The sequence below is a fragment of the Caretta caretta genome, chromosome 17 (assembly GCF_965140235.1).
Source record: "Caretta caretta isolate rCarCar2 chromosome 17, rCarCar1.hap1, whole genome shotgun sequence".
NCBI lineage: Eukaryota > Metazoa > Chordata > Testudines > Cheloniidae > Caretta > Caretta caretta.
The window spans coordinates 22,642,306-22,668,750 of record NC_134222.1 but is presented as its reverse complement, the minus strand read 5'-3'; the positions used below and the strand labels follow the sequence as shown (position 1 = coordinate 22,668,750).

General features: G+C 55.2%; 1 protein-coding gene across 3 annotated transcripts; it reads right to left on the bottom strand.

The window, feature by feature from the left end:
* Nucleotides 1-566: 566 nt before the first annotated feature.
* Nucleotides 567-25,945, bottom strand: LOC125623781 (nuclear envelope pore membrane protein POM 121). 3 transcript variants are annotated; one of them, XM_048823667.2, is made up of 13 exons: nucleotides 25,607-25,945; nucleotides 18,767-18,982; nucleotides 17,948-18,103; nucleotides 15,709-15,789; nucleotides 14,710-14,881; nucleotides 11,670-11,761; nucleotides 10,501-10,571; nucleotides 9,606-9,730; nucleotides 9,209-9,311; nucleotides 8,328-8,507; nucleotides 6,213-7,862; nucleotides 5,289-5,417; nucleotides 567-4,616 (listed from the first exon to the last, which is right to left on the bottom strand). In XM_048823667.2, exons 1-13 carry the CDS (start codon nucleotides 25,942-25,944, stop codon nucleotides 4,585-4,587), a joined length of 3,345 nt encoding a protein of 1,114 aa, XP_048679624.2. In that variant the 5' UTR covers nucleotide 25,945; the 3' UTR covers nucleotides 567-4,584. The 3 variants fall into 3 exon arrangements, with proteins under 3 accessions (XP_048679624.2, XP_048679623.2, XP_048679622.2); XM_048823666.2 differs by having other exon boundaries at nucleotides 567-4,981; nucleotides 8,328-8,504; XM_048823665.2 differs by having other exon boundaries at nucleotides 567-4,981; nucleotides 25,607-25,944.
* Between the last annotated feature and the right edge of the window lie 500 nt (nucleotides 25,946-26,445).

The window sequence follows — 26,445 nt, the reverse complement described above, 5'->3', positions numbered from 1 at the left end:
CTTCTGCAGCCTTGCACTTCAGGCTCACCCCGCTCCTTGCCTCTTGACCATGGTGCCCAGTAAGGCTGGCCGGGCTGAAGCCCAGAGCCCCATGGCTGGATTTGGGGTGGGGGGCTGAAGCCCAGAGCCCTGCAACCAAAGATGTGGGGGCTGAATCATGGATCCCACTGCCAGAGCCCCAAGGCTGAAGGGGGGTGGGGGGGAAAGAGGTTGAACCTGTCCCCAAAACCCTATAGCCAAAGCAAGAGCCTTGCAGCTGAAGGGGGGGGGGGGGGAAGCCTGCCGTCCAAGTCTCTGAATCAGGAGAGGGGGGCTGAAGCCCACCCTGTATGCTGCAGGGAGGGGGTGCTGCTTTGCGGCCTGCCCCATCTCTGCCCAGGAGGCTGTTGTGGCTGCAGGAAGAACCAGATGGCCACATACAGCTACATTTGAGAAATGCTGCTCTCGAATGGCGCAGAGTGGCTGTTGCTGCCTGAGCCTACCCCTTCCATCTCCCAGGCGTGGCCAGCCAGGGTGGAGCTGGGGCTGCCCAGGACACAAAGCAACTGGTGCAAGAACAGCCAGAATCGAGCACAATTTTGTTTTTATTTTAAATCAATGACATAAGCAAGGGAAAAAATTGCACATTCACACTAAAAATCCCCACCAGCTGCACCAGGAATGATCTAAGTTTTCATTTGTAATTAAAAAAAACCCAGCCTCCCACCCCTGTCAACATTCACGTACTGTAGCCCACTCAGGTTTGCAACGCACACAGTTCTCACCCAGCCGCTACAGAGGAAGCCGGGCAGCGGAAGGTCTCTGTGCAATAAGCAGATGGGGTCCTTTAGAGCAGCGGCCTGGTCACTAGGCAGCTTTGGTATTTGCTAATCACAGCAGAGAACGGTGGGAGAGCTTGGAAAACTCAGGCCCAGCAGAACTGCGTTAGAAAAAGAGGAAAGGGCCATTGACAAACACAAGCCCAACCAAGGTACAGCAAAGTGACTCGTTACTGCTGCTAAATGGCTTGGTAGTTTAGAGCACCAGCACGAGACCAGGGCCAGTTTAAAAACAAGCCCAGGGTAACACTCTAGCAAGTGTCTGAACCAGCCCCCCCGGTCTGTGGTGGTATCTGGACCCTATTACTTCTTCCTACCCTGGTTCTTTCACTGGACTAGCCTGAAACCTCCGTGCCCTGAAGACTGATTATGAACATGGTTTGTTTCCGGGCACAAACCACTGCACAGGGCTCTTTTGGGTTGCTGATAATTTATTCTATAAATAGAGACCAACCACCCACCATTGTTCTGTTCGGCTCTTCCACCAGCCCCAGCAACCTGCCTCTGATGTGGAATACCAAGACAGCCTGGAGTTCAGCTCTGAAATGCATTACACCCCATTGGTGTGAACAGGGGCCTCAGATGCAATATACTCCCAACAGAGTTTAATTAGCCTGCAGGAGCCCAGCTGTGTGAGGCGCAAGAGGCCTCCTCCTTATATTCTGCTGCAGGGCGTTAGAATTGCAGTAAGTTACACACCAATGCAGCATAACATGGCCAGAAAACTTAATACGTGGCCTCTACCTCGTAGGTCACCTCTAGCCTAGCACCGCCATGAACGGAGATAGATGGGAGGCTGGGCAGAATGGGCTTGTGCTGGAGGAAAGTCAACTGAGGTAACCAGAAGAGCTGCCTCCTCTTGCTAACGGAGCTCTGTAGGCCAGTTCCCTCAGGCCCGTCTCCCAGGAATACAGGCACGTGGGAGCAGGCCTGCCAGCGGTCACAGCAGCGAGCACCAACACCTACCTTGATCTCTGCTCACTGGCTGACACTGAACTCTCCTCTTTTTTCTGGGTAGAAGCAATTCTTGTATCTAAGCCAGCGAGCAAAGACATCCACGAACCAACAGCCACGGACCATTCACAGCGTGTCAGAACCAAACCGCCCCAATTCCCAGTGGATTTGGGAAGCTCCAGATCCTCTGAACACAGCATACATTGCCCCCCTCCCCCCCGAAGGCAGCAGGCTGGAAAAGCACAGGCCTGACACCAGCGATGAATGAGTGGTCGCCCGACAGGACAGCGCGTGGGCCCAGACAGGTGCTCGGCAGCAAGGAGAGAAGTGCCGCTACGGCCTCTCAGGTGAGGGGTGGGGGTCTGGGACCAGTTTTAAGGTATGAGCCCCTTCACCTCATTTTCCAAAACCGTGCGAAGAGTCAGACTGAAATGAGACTCCCGCAAGGCTGGGCCGGTGCTCTTTACATGGTTGGGCAGTGCCCATGGACCGGGGAGAGCCCCCCACAGCCCACAATGGCTGCTTTGGTACCCTAAGGAAAGGCTGGAAAGCAGCCCAACACCAGGCAGCTATAGCCCTCCAAAGGGGCAGGGGTGAGTGCAGCGCAACCTCCACCCCCACACTCTAAAGGGAGCCACCTCCCAGCTGCTAGAGCCCAGAGACTTTCCGCCCATGTCCTGCCTCCCCAGCCAGGAGAGGCTCATTGTTCCTGGAAGAAAAAAATAACACCCAACTCTCTCTGACGTGCAAGAGCTCCTAAGCCTCAGTCTCAAGGAAAAATAAAAAAGTTTAGTCACATCCACATACAGCACATTATAAAAGAATTAAGTACATTTCATGTAACATTGACTGTCAGGGGAGAAGCAGCCCTGGCAGTTCCTGCCAGCAGGAAGAGAATGCACCCACTCGGACAGAGCAGGCCAGCCCTTCCTGCCCCCACGCCTCTGGGCAAAGCACCACATGGGCTAGCTGCCCTTCCCAGCTGCTAGCCCAGCCTGCCATGGCTGGCAGGGGTGGGTTCCAGGCCTGCAAGGGACCACTTCCTCCTCCCCAGAGGTAACTGCACAGCTAAATCCTAGTCAACAGCTTTGAACTTTTGACCACCTCAGTGAACCAAGCTTGAAGGAATTCAAAGGCAATTTAGCTTAAATATAAAAATAAATTTTTATTTTCTTAAAAAATGTTTAAATATCTGTTAATTTAGGATTCGGCAGACACACACTCACACCTCTGAGTAGTAAAAAGATCTGGCGGCCAGAGTCACTCTTGGAACGTGGGGGAGTCATAGGGGCCTAGGCCTTTGGCGTGTCAGCCCCTCTCCCCGAGGCACACAAGGCATCCTCCCAATGAAAGCTCCCCAGAGGCTGCGGGCAACAGAGGGAATAGAAGCCCTGGCCCACTCCGCTCCAAGATACAGGGGCAGCCCCAGGAGCACCCCCCGCTGGCTCCCACTGGGCCCCTGGAGCCAGTCTCAGTGGGGAGCAGCTAGAAAGTTTAACAAGGGGGCAAAAAGCAGAGTCCTAAGCATGTCAGTTGGGGATTCTTTCCCTTTAGTGGCTTCAGGCAGGGTCTGCAGCTCCGTGCAGTCCCAGGGAAGCCTGGCACTGAAGGGAAGCAAGAAGGGACATGTGCTACAGACCATGCGTAGACAAGAGCAAGCTGGGTTTGACACAGGGGAGAGAAGAGCTAGGCTTGGAGCAGGGCATGACAGCAAAGAGGCTGCCAAACCGTGACCTAGGGAACCCTTCCAGCCCCATGCATCCCGAGGGCCCTATGGCCCCCCACGCCCCAGGCTGCCATCCTTTCAGTCATCACATTTAGATACAGAGTTCACTCAGCACTAGTAGCCACACAATGATGCTACTCTCAACACCCAATTAGGCAGGGCACATCCCCCACTAGGAGACAGCCTCCCCGCAAAATCTTTACACAGCAAATCCGGCATTACCAACATGCCGCCACTCACACGGTTCAATTCTTCCTCCAAGCTCGATTCAATGAGCGAACAAACAGGAGCAAATACACGAAGAGCACAACAGACAGTGCTTAGACAGGAGCAGGGAAAACTACAGGAGCATGACGACGGGAGAGGGCAGTAAGTGACAGCGTCCCACCTCCTCTGGGCAGGGGTTCTGCTCGTTTCGGGCGTGGCAGAACACCTCTGGTGCACCAAAGGCACCACCCTCCTGCCTTCCCTGGCTGCAGAGGCTAGGTTACCCCCTGCAATGGGCAGCTCTGCCAACCTATCCTAGGTTCCCGCAGGAGACGAAAGATGCTGAGTTGCAAGGTCTGCTTAGGAGCATTCAAAGGCAGATTGCTCACAGCGGTAATTAGGCCCAGATGCAGGAGCTGGATGGTGGTCTGTCTGGAGCACCAAGAGTTACTCCCCAACACACAGGGACTCGGTCCAGTCCCACCTACTAGATTTGCCCAGGCCAGATGTCTGGCAAGTCAGCACCTGCCAGTTCAAACCAGAGGCTGGAGTCCCATAGGAGGAGGGGGGAGAGGTGTGTTTACCAAGTCATGAGATCACCATGCAGGGAAAGGCCTCTGGAGCCAGCGAAGACACCCTCCCTCCAGGGCCAGCAGCCACGAAGCAGACTGGGAACACATCTGCCTGGAGGGAAGAGCCTCACTTACAGCAAAGCTACAAGGGGGAAGAATGCAGGGACACAGCAAGCGAAGGAGCAGAACACGGGTTTCCATTCAGGCACAGGGAACGTGCATATGGGCCGGCACCATGCGCACATCCCCTCGTCCCCCCACTCCACGCACTCGGTACATGGCGGATGGGCAAGGCTCAACTGTCAGGTCAGGAGAGCACAGGAGCCGCTAGATGAAGCCCTGGAGAAAGAAGGGAGAAGAGGAACACTGCTGATATGTACAGAGTTTATCCAGTCTCGGCCGTGGAACTGTTCAAGTACGAAGGGTTTGGTTTATCCTGTCCTGCGTCGCCCAGAAGTGTCTCCAACTGATTTCAGAAGCGAGCGCCTGACCCCAGGGCCCTGGCTGCTCGTCAGAAGGGTTACTTAGAACTAGGCCCCTTTGCTCACGTAGCTGGCGGGGCTCTTCACAGCCGGGCCAGAGCTACGATCCAACGGAAGAGCCAAGAGGCTACTTTTTGCGGGGGTGCTGCCTTCGTGCCTGCAGCCGCTGACGGGGCCCAGTCTTGGATCCTGCCCCGATAGAAAATGCAGGGGCTGATGGTCCTGGAGGCGAGAGAGATTGCATGGGCCACTGCCAGCCTTAACCAAGAGGGATGCAGTCCTCCCCATGACCCAACCTTCCCACCATCCCAGGGAGCAGGCAGGCAAATGCTGTCTTCCAGGACCAGTTGTCAGACATATTTCCAGCCACCCAACGGCCAGCCCACACTCACCCACCTCTGGGAGCCTGTCTGAAGTCAGTGCAGCACACAGCAGGCTCTGCATTAGCGGCAGGGCTCCTACTGACACCCCAATCACCCCCCATGTTGCAGACCTGGGGGAAGAGGAAGCCATGAGGAAAGTCTCTTACCAAATGGAGGCCTTGCTCCTCCGAAGCCCGACCCGGGAGTGCTGGGGGTCCCGAAGGAAAGGCTGTTGCTCCCGACAGGTCCTGCTCCTGAGGCAGGCGTGCTCTGCCCAAAGGAGGGAGTGGGAGATCCTGAAAACAACACAGCGCTGTCAGCCTTGGTTAGAGGAGCAGGACGGGGAGTCTGTGTCAAGGCCACAGCAGGATAGGGGCCTGGTGCACTTTGGGGAAGCTTCTGCTCCACGGGGGGGTTACAGCTCAGCCAGGGGAGGAAGGAGAAGATGAGAACAGACTGTGCAGGGGCTGGAACATGTCCACCCGGCCTCCCAACAGGAAGAGGTGACGTGCACTCCCCACTAACCCCAGAGGGTTTCCATTTCCCTCTTTCCCAAGGTGGCCACCTCCCCTCTCCCCCTGAAATACTTGAGTTCCTGGGAAAACTGGCTCCTGCATCTCCCATCCACTCCCTTCCTATTTCCTGGAGCCTCCATTCAGCAGACCCATGGGACAGAACAGGCTGGGGAGAGCTTACTCTACTGGCTGGCGCAAAAAGACCTTTGTACAGCTCAGTCTATTAGAAGAGTGACCCCAGCCCATTCCTTCCCCTGCGGAGCTGAGCTACGTGGATGCACCCCTCACAGACACACCGCTACAAGCTGGAGTGGTCCCCAGTCTATGCAAAGACTGGAAATACAGTCATCTGGGATTCTCCTGATCCCAAGGAATGGCTCATGGCAGAGGGGGCAAAATATCAACAGCGCCAGCCCTAAGTATAGAGGGGTGAGGAATAAAGGGAGAATGAAAGCACAGCAAGGTCACTGCCTAGATCCACTCAAGCCTCTCACTTCCTCCTCATGCCAGCTCGAAGGAGAGGCCCAGCCTTCGTCCCAAACAGGGCTAAGCAGACTTTCCTCCCCTGCACCTTACCTCCAAACACAGGCTTGCTGTCAGGAGTGCCAGGCACAGCGAAGGCGAATGGCGCACTCTGGTTTTGGGCACCCAGCGTGTTCTGTGTCAAAGAAGAACCAAAGGGGGTTGCTGCGCTTGCCGATCCGTTCTGTCCAGCCCCAAAACTGAATGCCACTGCGGGGGTGCCCCCACTCGGGGCAGGCGCTCCCATGCCAAAGGTACTGGCACCTGTGCTCTGCTGGCTGGGCCCCCCAAAGGGGAATGGGGAGGGGGTGCTTCCGCCAAATACCATGCTACCCGTACTGCTCTTTGTAGGCTGGGTGTTGGAGCCAAAACTTGACACGGTTGAAGTGGCAGCTGTTCCGAAGGAGAACACGGATGTGGTGCCTCCGAAAACTGGCTGGGAGCTGTTCCCAAAGGCCGGCTGTGCTGCGGACTGGGCCGCGGAGGCCCCAAAGCCGAAAGCAGGGGTACTGAAGCTTGCTGGGCCAGCGGCAGGTTTGCTGGTGGGCTGCTGGCTCTCCGGGGCGCCAGTGGCAAACGCAGGCTGACCAGCTGCACCAGGATACGGAGGGGGCAGTTTTGCACCTGTTCCAAAGGAACCCCCAAATGCAGCAGTGGAGGAACCAAACGACAGCGTTGACTGACTGGTGGTTGGTGGGGTAGAAGAGGTCAGATTTGTGCCCCCAAAGATATTAAAGCCAGCGGTGGTGCTGGGAGCAGCCTGTGCTGCATTCAAGGGCACGGGGCCAAAGGCGGAGCCTGCTGGAACGCTGGTAGTGGGGGCTGCGGGGGCTGCAGGCTTTCCAAACTGGAAGACAGGAGCGGTAGGCGTGAAGCTGGCTGCTGTGCTAGGGGCCGGGTTTGGAGAGGCTCCGAACAGGAACGGCTGGCTTGCTCGGGCGGAGATGGGAGCAGCGACAGTTGTGCTGTGGGAGACACTGGTGGCAAGCGGCACGCCGAGTCCAAAGCTGAAGGCCGGCTTTGTGCTGGAGTCAGTGGTGGCACCCGGTGGGCTGGCAGTGGTAGCTGCCGTCGTAAAGACGGCGTTGGGGAGGCCGGTGAAGACAGAGGTGGTGTCTGTAGTGGAAGTTACTGTCAGGTCAGCAGCTGGGGCTGGCTGAGGTGTCTGCTTGAATGTGAAAGGAGACGCTGTTGCTCCAGGGGCAGCACCAGCTGCTACGTTCCCAAAGAGGGGCTTGAATGTGGTGGTGGCGGCAGAGGAAGCAGCTGTTGAGGGAGGCACGGAGCCAGTAGCTGCTGCGACTGCCAGAGAGGTGCCTGCTGCAGAGAGCGCCCCACTCTCGCTTTTTGGCAGGGTGCCAAAGATTGGTTTGAACATGGGGATGGCTGCGGGTGCAGTGGATGCTGCCGCTGGTCCAGGCTGGCTGGCTGGCGGTGTACTCAGCATCCCAAAGAGAATGCTGGGCTTTGGTGGGGAGGACGTCTTGGTGGGGGTCTGGCCCAGGTCGGATGAAGCAGGAATTGCCAGGTTGCTCACACTGCTGGCAGGCTGAACAGTGGAAGAGGGAGGGGCCAAGGGAGCAGGCAAGTTTAATGTCAGCGCAGGCTTGGAGTCAGACACGGTTGCAGGGAGTGAACCTGAATCCAGCAATACCGTGGGAACTGTCGGAGGCAGCTGAGATGTCACTGCAGCCCCAGTCGAATCTGTGGAAGAGGGAAAATCATTTACAGATGAACAGATGACTGATTACCAGAGTTTCATTTGTGTGATGAAGGAAGTCGACTCGGTGGGCTGGGGGAAGATGATCAAGTTGCCACCAAGACAACCTTACCTGGAGCAAAACGCCAGACCCAAACAGCACTGCTCTGGGTGCCAAGGTGAGCCACCAAGTTCGAACCCGGATGGCTTCCCCTAGAGACCCTGCTGCGCCGCTCTTGTTCCACTCTGCGTTGGAGAGGTGTTATGGATGCACTAAATCAAATGCCATTTGGGATTTCCTGCACTCAGCTGTTTATAAGCTGTGTCAGGGAGAAGCAACATTGCAACTCCAAGCCTTGCCAAGCTGGGACTGGCTAGTGACCCACAAAGGCCAACATTCCCACTGCTCTCTCGTGCCCCTCACCACACTACAGCCCCATGGTCACTCCTGCCCTGGCTGGAGCACAAACCTGAAAGCACAAGAGCACTCTGGCTGCTCTGCATCTTCTTCAGACTCTCCAGGAGTGAGCCAGTGTCAGTGACCAGGGGGGCCGACGAAACAGACGTAGGACCAGTAGATGTCAGTGTGAATGACACAGGCCTGGATGCAGGGGTGGTTTCTGCAGCAGTGCTTGGGGTGGCATCTACTGCTGGGGAGCAAGAAAAACAACATGCTTACACCCCTCTACAGAAAAGCAGTTTGCTATTAGCAGGGCTTCCCAACTATGCAGGGGCAGCTACTAGAGGGAACCGGAGCCTGACGCAGTGAAGTAAAATTAGGAGGACACTCCACATTTCAGAAAGGATCCAAGGACGTCACCCCCACTCCAGGATCTGGAGGACTCACATGGGGTTAAAATCCCCAGGTTTGGGGGGAGCGGTGAAGGAGTCATTCATGAAGTTCTCCTCAGGACCAAGAGTGGCAGAAAATCTAACTTCATTAGCCCCTGGGAGAAGGCAGCTTTACTGGGTATGATGCATGACTCACATGGTGATGTTCTCTGGCCTGTGTTACACAGGTAGTCACACCAGATAACCTTAATTAAGGTTAAGATTTTGTCAGGGTTATTTTTAGTAAGGTCATGGTCAATAAGCAATAATTCATAGAAGCCCGAGACCCGCACTGCTCAAGTCCAAGCCGTGCGCCACCTGGGACTGAAGTTGCAGAGGTCACCAAAAATCACGGAATCCGTGATGGACTTGTATTCTTAACCATAATGGTCCCTTCCGGCCTTAGAAATCTATGGGATGGGTGTTTTCTTCAGTTTCTTGCTTACAACTTTAACTTACTGTAAGTATCCTACTAGCCACACCTCCTAAACGGGAGGGGAAGGCCGTGAGGAGTCCTTACCTGTCTTATCCTCCAAGACTTTGTTGAACCATTGCAGTGCTGTCTTCTTTTCTGCATCCAAGTCCTCTGCTGTGACAGCATAACCTAGCTGAGGGGGTGGGGGCTGCCAAGGGAAGAACAGCCTGAGCTTAGTCTCTTCCTCAAGGAGGCAGGCAGAGCCCAGCCAAACTCATGGTAAAGACACTGAGCAGCAACAGCTATGAAGCAGAGTCTGCCACTCAGCTTGGTGCTGAGTGCACAGTGGGCCAGAGTATTGCCCGGGAAGCCCAGCAGTAAGCAGCTCTCCAGACACCAGGAGCTGGGGTTGGCTTCACTTCCCATCCCACAAATGGAGGACCTGCAGCAGGGTATTCCACTGCCAGAGGTGCCCAGGAGGGCCTACGTGGAGGCAACATACCAGGGTAAGCTGGTCTCCTCGGCGAGAAGAAAGCAGCTGGATCTTCCGCTTGCGTTTCCCACTGCTCCCTGACATGGACGGCAAGGTCAAGGAACTCTGCTTCTTCCGCACAGGAGTCTCCAAAGCTAGAATGGGAGGAAACAATCAAAAGTGGGGATCCCAGATGGAGGAGAGGGTCAGTTCGCACACCCTGTCATAGGAACTTGCTTACCGATGCTTTCACTGCCCTTCTGTCAGAGTGGGAGGGAGAGACTTGCCTCCAGATAACCCTGCCTCGGAGCACAGAGCCACAGACAGTGGGCCAAGCTGAGTACAGGACCCCAGGGTTTCCTGGATGAATGGCTGGCCACACCCGCAAACTGAGGAGGCAGCTTGTGCGAAGTCTCCCAGGGAGTGTGGAACAGACTGCTCCAGGACTTGCTCCTGCTTACATTGAAGAGCCCATTCAGTAACTCAGAGCAGCAGTGCAGTGGCCCTTTATAATGGCTGTTCCCATCCTCTCAGAGTGCTCCACTAACCAGCATACAAACTAAACCTGAGGTTCCTTTTCCATCACCCACATTCAGCCCCCTGTGGGGTGAAGCATGGGAGCTGTTTAACCACTTAGGACAGCAAGTGAAGAACACTGTCCAATTTAACCAGCAGGAGGAAATAGGGAGGGGCCTATCATTGCTCAGCTTGGAACTCGGTGGAGACGCATCATCCTGCCCCCTCTGCTGTGCCCTGTACCTACTTACTCTGTTTCTAGATCACATTCAGATCTTACTTCCAAAGAAGGTTCTAACTTTTGCCTCCTCTTACTCTTCAGCAGCCTTTCCTTTACAAGGCAGTTGCAGAGCCTGAGCCAAGCAGGCATCCCCAGTGGCTCTGCAAGCCATACCCCGTCCCCACTCACCCTTTTCTGTCTGCAGCTCCTTGTCAGATTTTACAGGGGTAGAAGTGCTGGACCAGTGAGGATCCTCCTCCCTGCAGAGACAGGAGAAAGCCCGTTAGGCCCAGTTCACTCTGACTCACCTCCACTCTGAGGGCTGCGAACATTTCAGGACAGATTTAACACAACCCACGAGCCATGAACGATAATCTTGAAAGCCACAAGAAAACTGCCAACCACTGGTAAGACCAGTGCCTTGAGCACAGCACTGTCTCTAGTCCAAACAGCTCGGCAGTGCCTGGAAACAAAAGGCGAATGCTTGTGTTCCACAGCTTGGGACAATGGAGAGGTCTGGCATATCAGCAAAGGGAGAATTGCACACAAACCCTCCAGCACTTGGCAGAGGCAAATCTAACCTCCGAGCACCACTGAGGGGGCCACATTTTGCTGGCCTGAGAGTCATTTTGCTTTAGACCCAAACATTCACTGTGAATATTCTGGGAAAACAGCCTGTTTCAACATTTTTGTTTTACAACTGATGTGGCGCACACTCAGACTGCAGACACACACCCCTCGCTGCAGAAGGATGAGGTGCTGAGCACTAAGACAGGAGGCTGGAAGTAGACAGGTGCCTCTGTATCCCTCGGACAGCTATGACGGAGTCGTTAGGAGCAGCAGAGGTGGGTGTTAGTTAACGAAATGGCACTGGGCCCTTCCTTCTCTCCCAGCCCCAGACATGCGAACAATCCAGGCCAAGGAAATGGACAAAAGCAGCAGGATGTGTGTGCAGCATTGAAAGTCACCATGCCAGTAATCCATATCAGCTGCAGGGTAGGCAGGATACAGTTACGGACACTAGAGAATGGAACAAGTGCAATGCCTCCTTAGAGTGCATCAGGCCACCAGCAGGAAAACAAGGGAGAGTAGAGTTAGCCAGGCTTCAGGGGACTCGAGATGGATTGGAAGGGAAGGGTCAGAGTGCCCCAAGGTGGGTGGCTTACACAGAGCTTAAGACTTGGGGAGAAAGAAGAGGGCAGTGCAAAGCGCCACACCAGCCCCACCTGGACATGCCTTGCGACCCCCCAGCTGGAGTCTGCACATAGGATACCGTTAGAACGATACCCCCAACATCTGTTTAGACTGAATCAGCAACAAATGTGAGCTGCACTGAACTGGAAGTACAGCTTGGTTACCTTGCTTTCTTGCTAGGCCTCTCCGGTGTCTGAGAGCGGGAAGATGCCGGACTGGAGAGAGGGGAAGTACTCGGGCCACTTCTCTTCCACAGCTGGAACCCAGAGAGAGAGACCATTAAAAAGTAATTCACATCAGGAGGCTAAATACCCTGTGCTCCTGGCCAGCCCCACAGGCTGTATTGCTCCTTTTTATAACAAATAAAGCAACAATGATCTGGCTGGTGAAGAGACTAGAGCCGTAGGATATGTCTATGCTGCAATTAGACATCCCTGACTGGCCCATGCCAGCTGACTTGGGCTCACAGAGCTGTTTAATTGTGGTGAAGAGCTCTGGGGTCCGCCCTCCTTGCAGGATCCTAGAGCCTGGGCTCCAGTCTGAGCCTGAATGTCTACACGACAATTAGTCCCTTAGCTCGAGCCCTGAGAATAAGTGGCTCAGGCCTGCCGTAGGCTTTGAACTGCGATGTAGACATACCCTAGATCCATTAGCACACATCGAGTTACTCTGGCGAGAACAGGCTATGTTCTCAGCAACACTGCACAAGATACCGTCAATCCTACCTCAGGGACTGTACCATTTTTCCATTGAAAGTGGTACATTTCAGGTGAGACTGAACCTAGGGAACACTTCCTACAGGAATCGTAAGAACAGGAATGGCTATACTGGGTCACAGCAATGGTCCATCTAGCCCCGTATCCTGTCTTCTAACAGTGGACAGTGACAAATACTTCAGAGGAAATGAACAGAACATGGCAATCATCAAGTGATTCATCCTATCATCCAGCCCCAGCTTCTGGCAGTCAGAGGCTTAGGGAACACTCAGAGCATGCAGTTGCATCCCTGACCATCTTGGCTTACAGCCACTGATGGACCTATCCTCCGTGAACTTATCTAATTCCTTTTTGAACCCTGTAATAGTTTTGGCCTTCACAACATCCCTTGGCAATGAGTTCCACAGGTTGACTGTGCGTTGTGTGAAGAAATACTTCCTTCTGTTTGTTTAAAACCTGCTATTAATTGCATTGGGTGAGCCCTGATTCTTGTGTTATATGAGGAGGTAAACAACACTTCCTTATTCCCTTTCACCACACCATTCATGATCTTCTAGATCTCTGTCATATCCCCCCCCCCCCCCGTCATCTCTTTTCCAAGCTGAATAGTCCCAGTCTTATTAATGTCTCCTCATATGGAAGCTGTTCCGTACTACTCATTTTTGTTGCCTTTCTCTGTACTTTTTCCAAATTAATATTTTTTTTGATGGGGAGATCAGAACTGCATGCAATATTCAATGTCGTTTTCCCATGGATTTATTTTAAAAAGGTGTATCAGGTTTGATGCCCTAAAGTGGCTCAGGAGACGAGGAGGTACAAGAGAGAGAGTAGAACAGCAGCAGTTAAGCCTGCACAAGGATAGGCTACTAGCTAGTAAAGTTCAGTTATCTGCTCTTATAAGAACATAAGAATGGCCCTACTGGGTCATACCAAAGGTCCATCTAGCTCAGTATCATGTCTTCTGACAGTGGCCAGTGCAGGTGTCCCATAGGGAATGAACAGAACAGGTAATCATCAAGTGAACCATCTCATTACCCATTCCCAGCTTCTGGCAAACAGAGGCTAGAGACACCATCCCTGCCCATCCTGACTAATAGCCACTGAAGGACCTATCCTCCATGAATTTATCTAGTTCTTTTTTGAACTCTGTTATATCTTGGCCTTCACAACATCCTCTGGCAAGGAGTTCCATAGGTTGACTGTGAGTTATGTGAAGAAATACTTCCTTTTATTTGTTTTAAACCCGCTGCCTATTCATTTCATTTGGTGACCCCTAGTTCTTGTGTTATGAGAAGTAGTAAACAACACTTCCTTATCTACTTTCTCTTCACCAGTCATGGTTTTATAGACCTCAACCATATCTCGCCTTAGTGGTCTCTTTTCCAAGCTGAAAAGTCCCAGTCTTATTAATCTCTCCTCATACAGAAGCCGTTTCATACCCCTAATAATTTTTGTTGCCCTTTTCTGAATCTTTTCCAATTCCATTATATCTTTTTTGAGATGGGGCGACCACATCTGCACACAGTATTCAAGTTGTGGGCGTATCATGGATTTATATAGAGACAACGTGATATTTTCTGTCCTATTATCTATCCCTTTCTTAATTATTCACAGCATTCTGTTCGCTTTTTTGACTGCCGCTGAACATTGAGCGGATGTTTTCAGAGAACTATCTGCAATGACTCCAAGATCGCTTTCTTTAGTGGTAACAGCTAATTTAGACCCCATCATTTTATATATATAGCTGGGATTATGTTTTCCCATGTGCATTACTTCGCATTTATCAACACCGAACTACAACTGCCATTTTGTTGCCCAGTCACCCAGTTTTAAGAGATCCTTTGTAGCTCTTCGCAGTCTGCCTGGGTCTTAACTATCTTTAGTAATTTTGTGTCATCTGCAAATTTTGCCACCTCACTGTTTATCCCCTTTTCCCCCTTATGCTGCATCTGCAATTTTACAGTCCTGTCTGATGACAAAGGAGTCATTTCAACACCATTTTTTTGGTAGATTAGCAGTTGACTAAGAGCCCTGGATCAAAGCTGAAAATGCTGGACTCAAACATTGGCCAATTACAGCCTGAAAGGGGGTGGCATGACAGGAGAATGGTTCTGATTTTACGTTTTGTTTTACCTAGAACAATCCAAATTGAGCACCATCCAACTGAAACTAAGTCATAAGGAAACCACAGTGTGTTCTGGTCTATTTGAGGGGGCTCATTCCATGATACCCCTCGGCTTTAGCCAGTGCGGAGGATGGCAAAGCACTGCCTCCTGATGGGCATGTTGAGGACAGGCAATGCTACAGTTTACATTTTGCTTGAGATGCTCCGCTGAAGGTTTTTGTGCTGCATGAAGCTGGAGAGAGACTACTCACGTTTATTGCCAGGCATGTGGCAATGCTGCCTTATTCTCATAGGGCCATGCCACCCCAAACCACCATGTCTCCTGTGAATTCCAGGTGTTTTATTAGAAACGCTGTGTCCTACCTTCGAGAGTCCCCGGGTGGAGCTGTAGGAGCTAGCGATGGCATTGCGGATGGAGCTGGGAATCCCACCAGCATATGTGTTGTTCATGGAGCCGATGGAAGAAGTGCGCGATCTCTTGCTCAAGCAATCGTCTAGGCACTGGGAAACGAGGGCCCTCTTCAAAGTGCCTGGCCTAGAGAAAGAGGGAGAGAAGGTTGCTAATGAAGCTAAGTAAATCATTGAATTTTCAATTTGGAGGCTGAGCCAAAAAAGTTTGCTTTGATTTGAACCAAAGCTTAGTTTTTTGTTTTGATGAGAAAAACAAAACATTGAGTCTCATCTCAGGTTTTTTTTTGTCTTGTTTCACACAAAATGTTTTATTCTCAGGTATTTAGCACCTGATGTTTTGTTTAGAGATTTAACTATTTAAAAAACAGCTTTGACTTTCAAGATTTTCCATTTTTTCTGGCTGAAACTTTTCACTGAATTTAACTTGAATTCACACACAATTTTGGTGCTGCAAAAAATGCATTTTTCAGTGATTTTATTATTCACTAAAAAAAAGTTTTTTCCAGTTCTAATTTCATGCACTCCCAGCATCCACATGTTTTGAGAGTCTCCCACCCAGACTCTCTCTCTGACAGGTTAGTCTGGGTGATTTTTGAGGGAGGGGCAGGGTTTTCAGTTTTCCTTTTTCAGCTTGTGCAACCGAGATCTTTACAAGGGGGCTGCCAGCAGCTCAGGCCAAGCTCCCCTCCATATAGAGAGGATCCAGCACCGCACTGGACACCTCCCAGAAGTCTTTTCTCCCACAGTGAGGGTGCAGAGCTCCGCAATGCTTGGGTCACAGGACAGGAAGCCCAGCTCTAGCCCTGCCTGCTATTTCAATAAATTGCACTTCATGAAGGAAAAGCACAGTGCCTTTTCCTCTGGCCTCCACTCGACTGGCCAAGTCTGCAGAGCCTTTTGGCTTTGCCCTTTAGCCAACACTAGCCCCTTTACAGATTAGCAGGCACTTACTTGGGTACAAGAGAAGCTGGGGCTCCATTAGCTACCAGAGGCTCAAACGCAGACTGCCCACTGCCACTGCTGTCATGGCGTCTGCAAGAAAAAGATACGAGGAAATCCTCAGTGTTCAGAAGGACCCACACAATCCAGGAATATGTGATGAAAATCTCCGCTCTGGAACCAAGAACTCCTACATCAGTTGTTCTCAAACTTTTGTACTGGTGACCCCTTTCACATAAACCTCTGAGTGAGTCACCCCGTTACAAATTAAAAACACTTTTTTATATATTTAACACCATTATAAATGCTGGAGGCAAAGCAGGGTTTGGGGTGGAGGCTGACAGCTCGCGATCCCCTGAGGGGTCCCGACCCCCAGTTTGAGAACCCCCATCCTACATCCTATACCCATTGCCCTAACTAGACAGGCATATGACCAGACGGACCTCCCCACCCATGTTTTCATCTGAAAATCAACACTGACAGAATTCTGTTTTCATGAAAACGTTCAGAAGTTTTAGTTTTTGTTCCAACATGGAATGAAAACCAATTTCAAAACCTTGAAAGTTGCCTTAAAACAGAATTGTCATCCTCTGGTCAGTTCTACTGCTGAGCTTGACTGCATTTCTCAAGTGCAAGCCACACCAGGTGCTGCCTGCGTGCCAGGCATAACCGCTGGCAGCACAAAGGCGCCCTCAGAGCATTGGTGCTAAGATCTGACATAGCTGACAAGCGCCATTTGGCCCACAACTCAAGCCACTGAGCAGTGAGCTTTCTGCCTACATAACCTCCTCACGCTCCCCCACTGGCTCAGTGCTTTGAAATGGGTTAGTGTTACACAGCTGGGCACTCAATATTAGTGGGGATTTGTGGAGCCAATGTCAGAAAGGAGAATGAAGTGTCAACATCCATGCTCAGCTTCTACCACGCTTTGTAGGATTGTATTCATCCTATCCCCACACACACTTTAGGAGGTGGGACCAGACATTCACTAGTCCAAGAGGCACAGAGAAGAGCAAAGGAGAGAGGAGAAAGCTGCGTAAGTCACTACAACCCCAGCTGAAAGTGTGCTCCTGCAGCAGTGGGAAAAGCAACTGGTTGCTCCCTGAAAGCTCTCAAACTGACATCTAACTGTGGGGCCAGGAGCAGCATTCAGGGTGACAGACTCAAACAGTATCTCATCAGCCCAAGCTTCTCTTCTCCGGTTCTCTAGCACTCAATTCATCTGCAAGAGCCCATATAACCCAGCCCCAGTGGATTTCCCCACTGCAAGCAGCCTCATGGCAAGCAAGGGACAAACATGGGGAGTCACAAAACAAATTAAACCCACACATACAGAAATGGACAGAAGGAAAACACAGATGGAAGAGAGGACAGCACAACTACGCTAGGGCATTTGCAAGGGGACTCCACCAGAAAGAGGATGGCATCCACCGATTTATATCCTACTCCTTCCTAAAATCCTGGGGAAAGATACTGCTGAAGCTATGTGTCTGAGACCTAAGGTCTGGTGTTCTCATTAAAAATAACGAATGGAAACTGGGAAATATTTCCCCCACCATTTCTTGAAGGAAAAACATGCATGCTTTTTTTGCTTATTGAGCTATATAAAGGAGATCTCAACAGATTTTAAACTGTCATGTTTTGTTTTACATCAGAAATTCAGGACACATGTATCCCATTTCTCTCTAAAGACTGAGGCTGACTGGAGAACTGATTGGTTTATGATAAAAATAATATGGAAGTGAGACCTGGTGAAGTGAGGGGAAGGGATGGTTATGTTTAAATGGAAGTTAATAAACCAGACTTAAGAATCCAAGCAGATGGAAGTGATTCTCTTTTAGGATTCCAACTCCTTCACTCCTTCAACCAAGTGCTGAGATAGAGGCCTGGCGTGCGGATTGAAAGCTGTCAAAGACCTCCACCAAAGCAGGGGAGACCAGGCTTGGCATTTAAAACTTCCACGATAGAAACCCAAACAAAGTTTTCCCCTCTTCCTCAAAAGAGGATTCTTCTAGGCTTCCTGAAGGTAGTTGGAAGGGCACAGATACCAGATTGGTTTCCTCTTGCCGACCACCTTTAATAGCCAAGTTCTGTTTCGGATTACTGGCCACACTGGAAAGGCCAGCTGATTGCTCCCATGTTCACAGCTAGCATGCTGCCTGGATATCTATTATGAAGATAGTGAAGCACCTGACACCTACAGCACCGCTTCAGACACACAAAGATAGCATCCAGCCCCCTAATGTATTACCTTCTTTTGTTCTCCTGACCACTAGGGAAACTCTGGTCCTCCTCCTCCACAGCCCTCTTCCTGCTCTCTTTGAGGGCACTCAGTACAGTCTCCTTTGCACATGGGTCCAGGGTGCTATTGCATGACAAGGCCATTGGTGAAACCAGCTGCTCCAGGCTGCAATGTAAAGTCATGAGTTAAGGGAGAGTGGGCCCCCACCTCCTCCCCATTAGCAGTGATGGATGTGCTGAGCTCCCCTGCGCCTGAACAGCCCAGCACATCTGAAGACTGGCCCCCCTCTAAAGAAAGAGAAATAATCTAGGCAGCATCTCCAATGCACCTTCAGGACTAGCTTGTGACCTCACAAGCCTTTCCATGGCAATAAAGCGATACTTCAGATGGGGATTAAAAGGTCACTACAGGGCCATGAGCAACAGACACTCCCTCAGGGAAGAGAGCATCAAGCGACCAAACAGAAGAGTGAACTACCCATTTTCCCCAAGCAGGCTACTCTCCCCTCTGCGATTAATTAAGGGGAGGTTTTACAGAGCTGTAAGTAGTGCGAAGTGATGCGTAAGTGCAACCACCAGTGCACACCCGCCTCAGTGCATCCAGAGCAAGTCGCCATGCAGGAGATACAATCTGCTTGCTACCAGTAAGTGCAGGATCTGGGAGAAGCAGGGCTCCTGTCCTCTAAAGGGGAACACTACTCTGCTCAGCACTCAGTAATCTTTAACACATAAGATACAAGTGTATTTGAGCACTGGTTGTATGCGTGTACCTCGTGTGTACCACATGTGCTGTGGGATACTGAAGGGCCACTGATTAAGCGGTACTCACAGTGGAGAGCGGGCCAGGTTGTTGTCCGGACGTGCAATCTTCACTGTCACTGGGCTGTGCACCATGCTGGAGTTGCGAGCAGATAGCAGGCTTTTCCTCTGGTAGCCATCCAGGCATACTGTGGGCAGGGCCCCCAACGAGGAGTACTGGGCCTGCTGAATTGGATACCGGTGTCGAGGAGTCAGCGCAAAGGGAGTTGGTGGAGTCAGGTGATCCCTGTAGAGAAAGACCACAGGGTATAAGTGGGCGGCTAGCTAACGTACCTCTTGCTAACCCCAAGAGACTCCACGCATTGCAAGGGATCAAATGAGTTTAAGCTGCAATTATTTGTTGCAAGGAAAAACTAGAAAGGTTCAGAAAAGGGCTGCTTTAGTCATTACAAGGAATCACCCCCAACAATTCATAAGTGACCAGAATTACACAGTATCTACACACAGCCTCACCAAAACACAGCTTCCTCTACGATGCTGGCAAAGCGTACATCTCCATACAGCAACACCACACAACAGCGAGAAAATACCATACCAGTTTAAACTTCACGGTGATATCCTAGAGAATGGAACGCTTCTGCTACAGTAGGGGACTAGGACAAAGCAACCATCTTTGGTGAGAACTACCCTTTGAAACTACCCTTTGAAACTTCACTTTCTTTGTAGAAGAGATGTTGGTGCAGTAAAATCCATCAGGATCATCTGACTATTTCCCGCTTCAGAATATGGGCCAGGCAACAGGGAAAACGTTCACGGAACCATTAGCATGCAGCAGCACCAAACAAATACTGATCTATCTGGAGAGTCCCCCTCCAGCCTATTTAATGGGAAGCCAATGAAACAACGCTTGGCAGTGACTCTGGGTAAGCGGTTCTCCCGCCAACTCCAGAGACACAAACATTCCAGCTGCAACCAAGTCACTCTTACTCATGAAGTAGTGAGGAAGTGTTTATGAAAGTTGACTCATTGCTAGGAACAGGAGAAATATGCAACTCTGAAAACAGAACCTCAGATTTCAACTTCTATAGTAGTCTCCTGCAAAATCTAAGCTTTGGCTTGAACTAAGTGGAGAGGAACCATTCCAAAATAAGCCAAGGTGCCTCGACCCTAGGCCAGTCTTGCAGAAGACAGTCTCTGGGCAGGACGTGAATTCACTCCACACTGTTTGGTTCCACAATATACTCCTGAAGGAATTCTGTGCCAAAAAAATTAAAATTCTGTGCACAATATTTTAAAATGCTGCAAATTTTATTTTTCAAATAAATGTGGAGGCTCCAGCATGGCACTGGGGAGCACAGGCCACTGGCTACACAGAGATGGGAGATCACTGTGCAGCCCCCCCCCCCCCCCCCCGGACACAGAGGTGAGACTGCACCCAACCCTGCCATAGCACAAGGGCCCGGCCTACCCCAGAAACACCCCAGGGCCTTGCCCCTCCATGCCAGGTGCAAGCAGGTAGGCTCAGTAAGCCAAGATCCAAGGGGTGGGGGGGATCCAGGTGGGGGTTGAGAGGGTTCTGTTTGGGGCAATCTGGGTGTGGGCTGCTCAGTGGGGGATCTGGGTGTGGAGGGGATCTGGATACATGGAGGCGGGGTCTGGGTGCAATGGTAATGGGACTCTGCAGGGGGGTCCAGGTGAAGGAGGTTGGGGCTCAGCAGCGGTGGGTCTGGGGAATACACAACTTGGCAGGGAGTCTGGGGGACTTACTGGGGGGTCCAGATGCTGGGGGAGTGGGGCTCATGAGGGGGGTTCTGAGTGCAGGGGGGTTTGGCTCAGCGGGGGCAGGTCTGGATGTACAGGGTTGGGCAGATGGCGGAGCAGCTCCCTGTACAGGGATCCCTCCCCCAGTAACTGAGGAGCAATGGGTGCAGGAAGCAGGGGCGGGGAGTTTGCAGAGCTTACTGCAGCTGGGGGAGAAATCTGGGGGTGGGTCTGACCGGGCCCCAGATGCCATGCAGGGGAGGAGGAAGTCCCGTCCTCCCGAGCCCAGCTGCTGAGCTGGCACAGGTTCGGAACCACCATCTGGGTCTTCCCCAGTCCTACCTGCTGCCCTACAGTGATTTACCTCTCTGCCGGCTGCCCTGGGCACCTGGAAACATATTGCCTGGGAGGGTCGCGTGATCGCTCTGGTGGCCTCCCTTTGCTTCCCCGTGAGAAAGTCATTTTTCTGCAGGGAATCAAATAAATCTGCAGGGGACATAAATATCAAGCCTGCATCTCAGCAATGCCCTAGCCACACCAAGCACAAATCAGACCAATTCTGAGAACTGGTTAACAAAGTTTGTGTACCGCATACTACAGCTAAACTATTTTCAACAGGCTCAAACATGGTTAATGTGCTGGTAAATAGGCAGCAGGAGATCCATGTAATAGGCACAAACTTTGTTAGCCATTATAAACAGAGTTTTTGCGCTTTAAGAACCTATAAGTAGTAAGTGTGGCCAAGACCTTAGAGACCAGGAGTGAGAGGCCATCGCTATTTACATTAATAGCGGTAACAGCAGCATGTGTTATTGGGAGCCCTAGTCAAGGACCAGGACCCTATCTGCTAGGCGCTGTACACACACACACACACACACACAGAACAAGGTGGTCTACTCCCTACCCCAAAGGGCTTACATGTGGCTGCTAAGATCATTCCTTCCCTAAGATGCTGCTGTGCTCACCCCATTTTTGCCCACCCCATGCCAAACTAAGGGGACAGCAACTTGTGAGGGCCCAGAGCATTCCCCACTCCCTGCACATGTTGGGATAATGCCCTGGAGCTCTAGACTTTCTTGTGTACACATGCAGAGTATCCACTGCAGCATGCTGCAGAAATGCAAAAAATCCCTAGGAAACCTGGCCAAAATCACAGAGAGAAGTGAGGGAGTTCCCCCACTCCTACTTGCTCCACCCATCCCTCCTGACCCAGTTGATTGCTTATGAGCTTGTGTGGAGTGGGGTAGAACCCCACACAGCCCAAGCACCCCACAGAGCTGCATGGAGAACGCCCTGCAAGAGGGTTTCCTCTCCTGCCTAGAGAAGGGGGCTTCACACACTGTGGTACCAGCTCTCTGCTACCTGCCTGCATTCCCCAGGCCTGATACCAGGAGGGAGGTAAACCCTCTCGATGTTCTTCCCAAGTTGGTACCTTCAGAACAGAGACATGTGCTTGGGGAAGAGACCTAGCCCCAGAATCCACCAAAAGCATGGAGCCTCCCCACCCCGTAGCTCCAAGATGGGGCCTGCTGCCCAATGCTGGAAGAAGGGGTGCCCCAGGAGCAGCACAAGAGGGGAGAAGATCAGACAGTGGGGAGGGAAGGGGGGGCTGTTCTCCAGAAGGGTTGGGGATAGCAGGGCCAAGGAAAGTTGAATGGGAGTTGGGTTGAGGGGGCCAGGAGGGACAGCAAGGACAGGAGGATAATGGAGAGGGGGCTGCCCCACCCCCGAATGGGGGTTGGGGAGGGAGCAATGGGGAGGAGGGATCCATCTTGTCCTTACTTGAAGGAGAGCGAGGCAGGCAGCATGGATTGGGTTGGGGATGAGGAATTGTGCTGGGATGGAGCTGCCCCCGGAGCAGGGCTTGGGGGGGGGGGGGGGGGGGGTTTCAGTCCTCTCCTTACTCAAAGGAGATGCATCAGGAGAAATGAGGAGGATGGGAGGAGGAAGCTGGGGCAGGTGGGTCCCATCTTTACCAGAAAGAGAAGCGGAGGGGTGGGAGCCCAGGGGTTGGGCTAGGAGGCAGGTCTGGTCCTTTCCTGAAGGAGAGGTGGCAGGTCAAGTTGGGGGTGAGGGGGCAGTCTGGTCTTTACCCAAAGGCCAAGGAGTGGATGGAGGGGGGGAAAAGAGGAGAGAGGAGTGGATGGGCTGAGCAGGGGTCAGAGTGAGGGAGGGCTGGGGATGAAGGCAAGGCAGTGGTCCAGGCTGAGAATGGGAGCAGGGGAAAGGGCGGGGGTATGTCGGGGGGGGGGGGAGGGGGGGGGGGAGTACGGCAGACTGAAAGGGGAGCTGGCAGGATTGGTCCAGTCCTTAATTAAAGGTGAGGTGGCCGGCTGGGGCTGATGGGCAGGCAGGAGTAAGGGGGCCTGAGATAGCAGGTTGGGCTGGGGGGTAGTATGTCCAGTCCTTACCGAAATGCGAGGTGGCAGGTTGGGCTAGGAGGTGATGGGGGAGTCATAGCTGAGAGAGTGCAGGGAGCGATGGAGGAGCAGGTCAGGGTGTGGGGGGGTGAGGGGATCAGCGGTGAAGGGGCAAGGAGGCAGGTCGGGCTGAGGGGATCAATGGGTGAGGGGGAAGGCTGGGGAGGGTCAGTCCGCACTTACCCCAAGGTGAGGCATGGGGTTGGGCTGGAGGGAAGACGGGCTAGTCAGAGGATGAGTCGGGGTGAGGAGCAAGGGCTAGGTTGGGGGGTGTTGGGCTGGTGAGGGGAGGCTGGGCAGGTCAGGGGCCCAGGGTGAGGGGAAAGGGCTGGGGTGCAGGTGGTCAGCCCTCTCTTACCCCAAGATGAGGCGGTGGGAAAGGCTGGGAGATGGGGGGTGGGTAGGGGTATGGGGAGGCTGGGAGGGATCAGTGGGTTGGGGTGAGGGGGAACGGCTGGTGGGGGTGTCGGTCCGCTCTTACCCCAAGGAGAGGAGACATGGCAGGCTGGGAGATGAGGGGTGGATGAGGCTGGGGGGGGTCAGTGTGTGGGGAAGGACTGGGGGGGTCAGTGGGGTGGATCGGGGTGAGGCTGGGAGATGGTCAGTGGGGGGGTCGGGGTCAGGTAGGCAAGGGGACTGGGGCAAGGGCCGGGAGGTCAGATGGGGGGACGGGATGAGAGGAAAGGCCAAGGGGGGGGGTCAGTGAGGGGAACAGAGTGAGGGGACACGCCGGAGGGGGGCAGTGTGGGGGACGGAGTGAGGGGAAGTGCTGGGAGTTAGAGGGGGACAAGGGGGAAGGGCCGGGGGGATCAGTGGGATTGGGTGGAAGGTCAGGTCCGCTCTTACCCTGAGGTGAGGCACTGAGTCGGGGTGAGGGAAAGCCGAGGGGTCAGAGGGGGCTGGGAGGGGGCCAGGTCCGCTCTTACCCCGAGACGAGGCAGGGGGTTGGGAGATGGTGAGTGGGTCGGGGTGAGGGGAGGCCGGGGGTGTCGGAAAGGGCGGACGGGGTCTGCTCTTACCCAGAGGCAAGGCAAGGAAGGGGATCAGGCCGAGAGATGGGGAGTGGGTCAGGGTGAGGGAGGCCGGGGGGTGTTGGAAAGGGGGGGGGGTCGAGCCGGGAGACGGGGAGTGGGTTGGAGTGAGGGGTGGCTGGGGCGTGTCGGAAAGGGGGGGGCTGGGTCCGCTCTTACCCCAATGCGAGGCAGGGGGTCGGGCTGGGAGATGGGGAGCGGTCGGGGGGGTCAGAAAGAGGGGGACCGGGAGACAGGGAGCGGGTCGGGGTGAGGGAGGCTGGGGGGTGTCGGAAAGGGTGGGCTGGGCCAGGAGATGGGGAGCGGGTTGGGGTGAGAGGGGCCAGGAAGGGGGAGGCGGGCGATGGGGAGCAGGTTGCGGCGAGGGGGACCGGGCACAGGCTGGGAGATGGGGAGCCGGTCGGAGTGGGGTCGAAAGGGGGGGTCCGGGCCAGGAGATGGGGAGCGGGTTGGGGTGAGAGGGGCCAGGAAGGGGGAGGCGGGCGATGGGGAGCAGGTTGCGGCGAGGGGGACCGGGCACAGGCTGGGAGATGGGGAGCCGGTCGGAGTGGGGTCGAAAGGGGGGGTCCGGGCCAGGAGATGGGGAGCGGGTCGGGGTCGAAAAGGGAGGTCTGGGCCAGGAGAAAGGGGCTGGGGTGGGGATGGGTCGGAAAAGGTGGGCTGGGCGATGGGGACGGGGGTCAGGAAGCGGGGGGCCGGGATAGGAGATGGGGAGCGGGTTGGGGTGAGGGAGACTGGAGGGGATTGGAAAGGGGGGGCTGGCCCAGGAAACGGGGAGCGGGTCGGGGTGAGGGAGGCCAGAAAGGGGTGATGGGGCCAGGAGACAAGGAGGAGGTCGGGGTGAGGGAGGCCGGGAGATGAGGAGCTAGTGGGGGGGTCGGAAAAGGGGGGGCCGGGCCATGGGGAGCAGGTCGGGGGGGTCTGGGCCGGGGGGAGTCAGAAGGGGGGTCCAGGAGATGGGGGTTCGGGCCGGGAGGGGGGGGACCAGGCCGGGGAGGGTCCGGAAGGGAGGGGGGAGGGAGATGGGGAGCCGGGAGATCGGGGGGCCGGGAGGGATGGGGCTCCGGGAGATGGGACTCCGGAAGGGGGGGGGCGGGAGATGGGGGGGCCGGGAGGGATGGGGCTCCGGAAGGGGGGTCCGGGAGGGATGGGGGTTCGGGCCGGGAGGGGGGGGCCAGGCCGGGGAGGGTCCGGAAGGGAGGGGGGCGGGAGATGGGGGGGCCGGGAGGGATGGGGCTCCGGGAGATGGGACTCCGGAAGGGGGGGGCGGGAGATGGGGCGGGAGATGGGGGGGCCGGGAGGGATGGGGCTCCGGAAGGAGGGGCCGGGGGGGGGCGGGAGATGGGGGGTCCGGGAGGGATGGGGCTCCGGAAGGGGGGTCGGGGGGGGGGCGGGAGGGATGGGGCTCCGGAAGGGGGGCCGGGAGATGGGGGGCCGGGAGATGGGGCGGGAGATGGGGGGCCGGGAGGGATGGGGCTCCGGAAGGGGGGGCCGGGAGATGGGGGGCCGGGAGGGATGGGGCTCCGGAAGGGGGGGCGGGAGATGGGGGGTCCGGGAGGGATGGGGCTCCGGAAGGGGGGGCGGGAGATGGGGGGTCCGGGAGGGATGGGGCTCCGGAAGGGGGGGCCGGGAGATGGGGGCTCCGGAAGGGGGGGCCGGGGGGGGGGGGCCGGGGGGGGGGGGCCGGGCCGCTCTTACCCCGCGGCGAGGCGGCGGCTCAGGGGCCGCGCGGTCCCGGCTCCCCCGGCGGGGCGCGGCTCGGCCCGGCCCAGCTGGCCGCCCATGGCGAAGGGGCCCCCGTTGGCCGCGGTCGGCGGCTTGGGGCCGCCCCGGGACCCCGGCCTGCGCGGCGCCCCCGGGCCGGGCCTCAGGGCGCACCAGGCCCCCGCCGCGCCCAGCAGCGCCGCGCCCGGCCCCGGGCCCCGCAGCACCAGGCAGGCCAGGCCCAGCAGCGCCAGCGTCAGCCCCGCCGCCGCGCCGCGCAGCCAGAGCCAGAGCCAGGCCCGCCGCCGCGGCCACGGCCCGCCCCGAGACATGGCGGCCCCGCGCCGCCCGCCGCCGCACCGCGCCCGGCATGCACCGCGCGCCGGGGCCGGGGGCGGGGCGACGGGCGGGGCTGGGGAAGGGGCGGGGCGACGGGAGGGGAGGGTTCGGGGGCGGGGCTGGACGCGGGGGGACGGGCGGGGCTCGGAGCCGGGGGAGGGGCGACAGGGAGGGGCGGGTTTGGGGGCGGGGCTGGAAGCGGGGGGACGGGAGGGGAGGGTTCGGGGGCGGGGCTGGGAGCTGGGGGCGGGGCGACGGGGGAAGGGTTCGGGGCAGGGCTGGGGAAGGGGCGGGGCGACGGGGGGAGGGTTCGGGGGCGGGGCTGGGAAAGGGGCGGGGCGACGGGGGGAGGGTTCGGGGGCGGGGCTGGGGAAGGGGCGGGGCGACAGGGAGGGGAGGGTTCGGGGGCGGGGCTGGGAAAGGGGCGGGGCGACGGGAGGGGAGGGTTCGGGGGCGGGGCTGGGAGCTGGGGGCGGGGCGACGGGGGGAGGGTT

Bases quoted from the DNA above. Each gene is read 5' to 3' on its own strand.
- LOC125623781 (XM_048823665.2), bottom strand. From the start codon at position 25,944: ATGTCTCGGGGCGGGCCGTGGCCGCGGCGGCGGGCCTGGCTCTGGCTC. The intron at 18,983-25,606 runs GTAAGAGCGGCC...CTTTCTCTACAG, and splicing joins AGCCGCCGCCTCGCCGCGGG to GGATCACCTGACTCCACCAA. The intron at 10,572-11,669 runs GTAACCAAGCTG...CTGTCTCTGCAG, and splicing joins AGGCCTAGCAAGAAAGCAAG to GGAGGAGGATCCTCACTGGT.